The sequence below is a fragment of the Salminus brasiliensis genome, chromosome 23 (genome assembly GCF_030463535.1).
Source record: "Salminus brasiliensis chromosome 23, fSalBra1.hap2, whole genome shotgun sequence".
Lineage (NCBI taxonomy): Eukaryota > Metazoa > Chordata > Actinopteri > Characiformes > Bryconidae > Salminus > Salminus brasiliensis.
In genome coordinates, this window is record NC_132900.1 from 8,654,112 (window position 1) to 8,662,377 (window position 8,266).

At 44.9% G+C, this 8,266-nt stretch overlaps 1 protein-coding gene across 3 annotated transcripts; it reads right to left on the bottom strand.

Moving 5' to 3' along the window:
• Positions 1 to 239: 239 nt before the first annotated feature.
• Positions 240 to 7,850, bottom strand: LOC140546105 (C2 calcium-dependent domain-containing protein 4C). Of its 3 annotated transcripts, none has more exons than XM_072669249.1 (2): positions 7,601 to 7,850; positions 240 to 5,558 (listed from the first exon to the last, which is right to left on the bottom strand). In XM_072669249.1, the coding sequence occupies exon 2, from the start codon at positions 5,514 to 5,516 to the stop codon at positions 4,245 to 4,247; it is 1,272 nt and encodes a 423-aa protein (XP_072525350.1). In that variant the 5' UTR covers positions 5,517 to 5,558; positions 7,601 to 7,850; the 3' UTR covers positions 240 to 4,244. The 3 variants fall into 3 exon arrangements, with proteins under 3 accessions (XP_072525350.1, XP_072525352.1, XP_072525349.1); XM_072669251.1 differs by having other exon boundaries at positions 7,636 to 7,843; XM_072669248.1 differs by having other exon boundaries at positions 7,544 to 7,630.
• Between the last annotated feature and the right edge of the window lie 416 nt (positions 7,851 to 8,266).

Sequence of the window (8,266 nt, forward strand, 5' to 3'; positions counted from 1 at the left end):
GGATATCCACATGAATCAAGTGGCCTTAGATAAAGGCAATAAAAAAGACCTCTAATTTACTTTTATGATAGGCATGTTAGGAGCTCCTGCGCAAAGGAAATGAGACAACAGTTATTGATAATGATGCTGCGCTCGCTGTAAATGTCAGCTGTGGAAATTCTTTAGGATCGTTTTCTGTGGCTGAGGTTCTTAACAGCCCTCAGAATATTTTGAGGAAAAAAACTGCAAGGAAAATCACACCATCTACACAACTTTTATTGAACGAGGCACCAAAAATAGACAAGTCAATATCATGTTTCGCTTTGGGTTTGGAGGATCGATACAAAATTGGGAACGAAAGAGAAGGAGTAGGTGGGTTGGGGGTTGAAAAGCTTCAAAGAAGAATGAAGTCTGCTGGAATCTGTGCTGGGCGAAATCAACGATAAAAGGCCACGATGACAAACGCATCCACTTGAAACCAAGAACATCTACCGCCAGAATCAGAAAAATATAGAAACACCCACACAATAGAACTCAATTTTACAATACGTCTATTTCCACTTGAATTAAGGTTAACAGGGATAATGCCTACACGCACATGCAATAGGGAAGAGAAGAGTCGCACACGTAGGCCTACCTCGTGACAGACGAAAGGACAGGCATCAAGTTCAATGGATAGGCACTTCATATTTCATTAATTCTGAACACAAGTGCAAGACGCTTTAATCTCGTCCACGGAAACACGGATATTGAAATGAATATCAACCCGACGCCCCCGCTTTGAGCTCTTTCTCTTCCAGCGTGTGCTGGCCCTTCTTTCAACCTTTTAATCTGAGGGATTTCTGCCAATCAAAAGTCATAAAAAGTCGTTCCCCTTCCTGTGTAATTGCACCTTCCCCTGTTTCATGAGAAGAAAGGGGAGCCTCGGCTCTTTTAACAGAGCTAATAGGAAATCTAATACCTGCAATTTGACTGCTTTAAACGAGGGCCCAAAATAGAGCTGGAAATGCATAACTCAGCCCATCTATGTACTAGGAATCTTTTCAAGCTGAGAGTGCCGGAAATGGGTTTAAAATGGACCCTGCATGGTGTACTTAAGAGAGCATGGGTAAGCAAGGAGGGTGACTAATTCACTCCCTTTCTCTATATTTATGTTTTTCATTTATTTTGACATGCTCCCCCAGCACTCCTTAATAGTTCTGGCTAAAGGTAGCAACGGTGCTTTCTAAAGGTTCCTCAGTAGTGCTTGCCTCGGAAGTACAGTTCCGGGAAGAGTCCTTGATTGGTACAAGGCTCAAGGCTTGAGTTTTTTTTCACTCTTTAAGAAGGTTCTTTACACAAGCACTACTTATTTACAAAAAAGAAATAATAATACAATTTAAAAGATTCTTTAGGGAACCAAAAATGGTTCTTTTATGGAAAGACTCCAACCTAAAATGTTACATTTTTACCCAATTTTTCTCCCCAATTTTAGATTACCCATCCCACTCGTTAGTACTCCCCCCTAATCACATGCAAAGCTCTTGACACTGAGAGGGTGAGGACACATGCCTCCTCCTCCAACACATGGCCAACCAGCCACTAATGCAATCTGACACATCGGCTAGCAGATGTCTGTGCCGGCTAGCATTACACTGAAGTGAGGGAGAAAGAGCAAGCCATCTACTCACTGGAAAGAGCAAGGCCAATTGTCTTCTCTCTGGCTCCGGCTGTTGATGGCAGGCAGCATAGCCCGGGATTCGAACCAGCGATTCTTGGGTCATAGTAGCAGTGCTGGACCACTCAGAGCCCAATATTCACTGTTCTATATAGCACTGATGCGATATAGATAAAGAACCATCAACAAGAGCTTTTCTGTGAGATGAAGATCCATGTATCCAGGAACCTTTTTTATCCAGAACTGTTGCCTTTTTTGAATAACCCTTGAAGAACCCTTAAGGACCCTCTTTTCCAGCTTTTTTTCAGACCCATCATTTAAAACTCTTGACAAGATGGCCAGCCTTGTTTATTCTCAAAGTTTCCCTCATATTAATTCCCTTAATTGTGAGCTACAAAAAGCCTAAATCATCAGGCAATATTTAAGAAATTCCGTCCTCATGCTATTCACTCTTGACGGACCATGACGTCCGTTAGCTTTCCTCCGCGCTCTACTGTAGAGAAATTCAAGCGCTAATTTGATTAAAGAGCTCTCAAGGCTCTCAGTGAGACTCTTCTGAATCAATGGAAAATGAGCGGCCCTACAAGGAGCCTTAGCCATTTTCAGCCCATCATACCAAGGCTCTTCTGATGCTATGAAGTTGGAAACTGGCTACACTGTAAATACGGTGTTTTTGGCAAGGAAAGCTGGTCGTATGGAACAATAATGCAGATGTTTACTCTACTGAACACAGTTTTAACCAATAGCTGTTGAGTTACCGCTAATGTATTCAGCATCTGATAAGAAAAACCAAAAAAAACAAAAAACAGATCTGTGCAGATACGCCTCAGCTGTACACACACATTTCAACAAACATGCCAAGACGTTGTGCAAATACTCAGGTATAGGTCCATCGAAGTACCAACATAGAAATGTACACCATGGGCAGCTTACTATTTACAGCAACAGTTCATCACTATGGTCACTGATCTTATCTGCGAAGGTCTGCTGCGGCTGCCAGTTTTCACTCCCACCAAGCTGGAGCTCGCCTCATGTAGGGAATTGATTGTTTAAACCATGAACAAACGCAGCTGTTTAAACTGATTAAACCATTGAAATCAGGTGGGCTCCTCTTCTTGGTTGGAATAAAAACCTACAGCCAAGCCGGTCTTCTGGGGATGAGAGGTGACCCCAGTTGTCAACATGTCCAACTGAAAGATGTACAACCTGTACCGTCTCATGTTGGTCGATATGTGTAGTTTTGTCATTCGTAAGGCTGGAGGGTGATTTTATCCCATAAAAATACTCGGCTGAAATAGTCGGAATTGGAATAATCAACAAAGCCAGAACAATTCAATGCCACGATCACTTGCATGCTCCAGTGATGAAGTCCAAGAGGAGGCTAGCAGGGCAAGGCTTGGCAGTACAGTGATATCGAAGATACAGTCCTGTTCATGCTCACAAGTGTAGTATTTCAGCGCAGTGATGAAGCATGCACTTGGATCTGTTGTTACGGCACTTCAAAGCCTCTTTGGACATACGCAGGGTATAGAGCGGCTGCATCAGCGGTACAGACATACAGTCTTCGGATGGTAGTATCTCTAGTGATCCAAACAAGCTCCTTTACACAGAAACTCGACGTCTAACGTAGACCATAAAAAAAGGGGGAACACACAAACACTTACAAAAGTGCACTGACTGTTACAGGCTGTGTTTACAAAGGCATTCAAGCACTGATACACACCCTGTACGTTCAAGCAGACACATACACCCAATGAAGGCTTCACGCTAACACAATCTCCGTCCTCAAACTGGAAAGGTGACCTTTTGCAGCAGGAAGGAAATAAGGGACAAAAACACTTAAGTAAACACTTTGTGTACCCAGGGTCAAGCCTACCGTAGTACAACTTTCTACAAAGTTCCATACCTTCAACATGTGGCTGGAATCTGAGGAGAGATTGTAGAATTCCGCTTTAGGCTTAGGAACAGCTGAGAGGCAGAGGCAGGGCTGTGAAACTGGGAGGAGAAAGGGAATTGGCATGCCTTTGTTATACAAACCAGAAGATACATATACAAAAGTAAGGTGCACATAGCAGTTCTTTGTAGCTATGCACAATCTGCCAGCCACCCTACCTGACCACTAACATGCCACTGCCACAGGTGGTCAATTCCAGTGCTGGAGGGGTGGTGTGCTTTATTGTTTTGGGAAAATATCCCTGCTCAAACACACCAACAGATCTGGAACTAACCAGACAAGTTGAATCAGGTGTGTTTGAGCTGAGTAAACAATGAACCGTGCTGGACTCTGGCTCTCCAGGACCAGAACTGAAGAACCCTGAATACCATGTTGGTGTAACAGCTAGGAATGGTCTACTACCCAATACCCAGTCGCCCCCTTAAACCTTGATGGATTATGCAGAAGGGGGCCGATAAACTGTCCAGCAACAGATGTCTACAGATGTCAATATCTGTATACCTACAAAGTGCCCCTACTGCATATAGCAAGTTGGAACTTGTCAAAGAGTAGACAGTCAGTGGGTCGCAAATACATATACATAGGAAATCAAACAAGTCCACTCAAATGTCTGTAATTTCATAACTCCACTTTTGTTGGAAAAGCTAGGCTGTGCTAGACTCCTGTGAGCAGCTCCTTCAGGGGCACCTCTCGCTCCCCAAGCAGTGTGTCCCTCTTCAGGCTAGTGCCTTTGTTCACCACCTTCATCTTGATGGCCAGGTCCTTCACCTGAGAGGCTGGCAGGGAGTCGAAGAAGAAGTCTTCGTTGAAGACGGGGTTCCGACTGTTCTTGATGATGTTGCTCCGCTGCTTCTGCAGCTTGCCCGGGTTCAGGTAGAGCGATACACAGCAATTGATGCTCTTGACATCCACTTGCTTGTCGTAGAGCTCTTCGGCAGCCAGCACACGCACGCGCAGACGTGCCGCCTCTGTGTCATAGTCCGTGCAAAGGCGAAGCGTGCCCCCCTTGTGCAGGACCACCGTGTGCTGGGTGAGGCGTTCTGCATTCCCACACCCTGCCCTGCGGCCGCCTGTGGCTGGCGAAGGGGGGCAGCGGAAACGCCTCTGGATGTTGGGGCTGGTCTCCACTGAGCTGCACTCGTCTGTGGACAGAGATGAGTGGCGGGCAAACGACCGCTTTGCCCGGGACACCTTGGCCTGTGTCTCATGGGTGAACATCTTGAGCAGGGAGGCCGAGCGAGACAGCAACGGCGAGTTGAAAGGTGAGGATTCGGCCGAGGAGCAGGTGTCGCTCTCACCACCACTGAAGTAGCGATAAGGGTTGGGATGTGAGCCACTGCAGTCGCCTGGGTCAAGGCGATTTCCTGATTGTGTCTTGCGCTGGGAGTTGGGTGAAGTTAAGGGGCTGGTGGGGTCACTGTGGAAGAGGGACTCCTTGCGGCGAGTGTGGGGGCTTTCCATGAGTGTAGCAAACCCATACGAGGTTTGTGCTTTGGGTACGTAGGGCAGAGACATGGCCGTCTGGGACTGCGGGTCAGCGTTGGTGGTCAGGTCGCCCACTTCTCCTACAGCCAAGTCATCAGCACTCTCAATCTGGATGATGTGGCGGTTGGCAGCCTTGAGCAAGTTCTTGGTGTCTCCGGCCAGCTTGCAGATGAGCCGAGGGCTGCGTGAACCACTCTGGGGTGTTTTGCGGCAGATGGTCTGCTCAGAGGTGGATGAATGAAGCCCATTTTTGGGCTTCATCTCTGGTGTGTCAGCCTCTGGGGGGCAGCACACAAGCTTTGGTGGGATGAAGAAGTCAGGGATCTTGTCGGGTGTGAGCACATTGCTGTGGGTGGGCGCTTTGGACTGCTTGTCTGCTGACTCAGCACCCCTGAGCACATTGCCCTCCACGGAGCCACGGATCTTCTCCAAAAGCCACATTTCGGTTGGCTTGTGGAAGGGACAGTAGGAGGAGCCAAAAACCTGCAGATGGAACAAGACTGAAGTTTAGCCACTAAACATGAAGCCTGCTGTGATGAGCAGTGGTTCACATTCCAGGTCCTGGAGTACCCCTGTCTAGTATACTTTTCTACGTTTAGCACTTGTTAATAGGATTTGGAAATAATCTGCCTCATTCTGATTTGATCTGAAGTTGAAGTTTGTGCCTTAGACCAGAGAAGACAGTAAAACAACAGGTCAGAGATACTCCAGAACAAAGGTTGGATCAACTGCATAGAGAATGGCAACACTGGCACAGGATCATCCACTAAAGGTCTAAAAGTGCAGCCAAAACACAGAATAGCTGATCCAAGAAATTCCTACAGACGGACACTGACACCACTGTTTTTTGGACACTGTCAGTTGATATACCCTGAAACCAGACATTCTCCCTCTTGCCTGCACCCCTTTGTTATGCTGTCAAACCTGGAACCTGTTAAAAATCAGATCGATTCACTGTGAATTTGGATAACTGCTCTGATGCAATTCACTGAAATATCACAGGAACTCGTTGCAATGCGTCTGTGTCTCAACTTCTTCTGACAATAGCAATGAAACGTCACATACCACATTATTTTCTAGGCTGCCAAATCAAAAGGCTGAAGTCTTTAGTGATTCTGACCTACCTACCAGCATGTATGAAGTATGCATGCATATTTGCTATTATATCAATAAATATAATATATTCTAACGCAATTGAATAGAATTATACTGAGGAAGGTAGGCTGGACGCACTCTTCAGCACAACAGAGAGCATCTATAGCGTTCAGATTTTTTTGCCCATTGACATTCTCCTCCTCCACAGTCTGAACAGACCTGCTGTAAATGACTTTTTCCTCTGTAAGCACTTTCTACACAGTGCTCAGAGCTCGGAAGACATCTAGCACTGCATTTCTCTTTATTTAACATCATGGTAATGTGTTTTCAACGTCAACCAGATGTTCAGCATGTGCTACGGATGCCAGTGGAAGCCAGGTCCACCTCATACGCTCTTATAAATACAAAGGGTACAACACAAAGGGGTTCTTTCAGTGATGCCATAGAAGAACCACCATAAGCTGCATTGAACCACATGTGTAAGAGATCTGTGCATCTTAGTGTAAAGAACCTTTGCATCAAGGTTCTTCAAGGGGTTCTCTTACACTCTCACAGCCTTCTCAAATACAAAAAAAGGTTCTTAATGGAACCAAAAGTCTGGCATCAAATGAACATCCCTGAAAGAACTCTAAACCTTTGTAGAACCTTTATTATTTTTAAGAGTATATATATATATATATATATATATATATATATATATATATATATATATATATATATATATATATATAAAAGCCTTCCAGATGAATGGACCAATGGAAATGACCGCAAAAATAAGAATTCTTTTTTGTAAATTAGTAATTTATTTATTTAGCAAGCATTTATATTGGTCCGTTCATCTTGAAGACTTTGGTAAAAATTGTATTAAATTAAATATATATATATATATATATTTAATTTAATACAATTTTTACCAAAGTCTTCAAGATGAACGGACCAATATAAATGCTTGCTAAATAAATAAATAAATAAAAATAAGTAAATAAATACTAATTTACAAAAAAAAAAATCTTATTTTTGCGAGCCTTTCCATTGGTCCGTTCATCTGGAAGGCTTATATATATATATAAATAATATTGCCACAAAACCTTTCGGCATGAAAATTCACAGGAAAAAAAAATCTGTAAAAATTCAATGGAATTAAAAAGACTTTATTCCGAGTCATTTTGGAGCATTTCTTTTGGTCCATTCATCATGAAATTTGGGTACCTAAAGCTCCTGAGATTGGAAATATAAACGTTCAAAAATAATAACACCGCAGCTATAAAACTATAAAACCACAGTTTTACAACGACTATGCTCCTTCTGAAAGTTTGGACACCAAGACTAGCACAAGCCCTCGTCAGCGTAAACTGTAGCTCAGCCACGCTCACCACAGGACTCGGTCGCCGCGCAGGGCTCTGTTACAACGTCCGTTCAAACACGAGCACCTGTTGAGCAGCGCGGAGCAGCTCCGCCAACTCACAGTGAGGCGTAGCCGGGTCCAGGCGCTGCAGAGCGGGCAGATCACAGCTCTCCGCTCGCTCTCCTTCCCATGCGCTGTAGATGTGTGTGGAGCTCTTAACCTCAGTTCACAGCGGCTGCTCCTCCGGGCCAGGGCAGAGACTAAATGCTGCGAGAGGGCGCCTCTTCCCGGCTTTTTATCAGAGACGCCCTCCCACCCCGCACACCAGACACACAACCGTGTTTACTTAACTCAGCCAATGGCAGAGCGCTCTGGCTCCGCGCGCGCGTCTCCAGAATGAGCGCGTGGCTACGGAACACAAACTGGACCGGACCGGACTGGATCTGGCCCGGATCTGGCCCGGATCTGCCCCTCTTGAAGACTGATGTTCTGATGCTCAGCAGGTTAAATGCGTGCAGTCGCGCTAAGTTTGTATTAAACGACAGTTTAATTACCCGGATGAACCTTTACAGACACCGCGGAGTACAGGCGCGAGGAGGATTCTGTGAGGACTCTGTGCTAATTAAAAAATCATTAATTGACATTGCTAAGCAACGCAACGTCCTCTCCTAATTGCTCAGCTGTAGATGAAAAGCCCCTGGAAAGTTGATTTAAAACAATAACAAAACAACAACAAACAACAACAGTAAAC

What these genes read in the sequence shown, in the direction of transcription:
- LOC140546105 (XM_072669249.1), bottom strand. Translation starts at nt 5,516, where the DNA reads ATGTGGCTTTTGGAGAAGATCCGTGGCTCCGTGGAGGGCAATGTGCTC.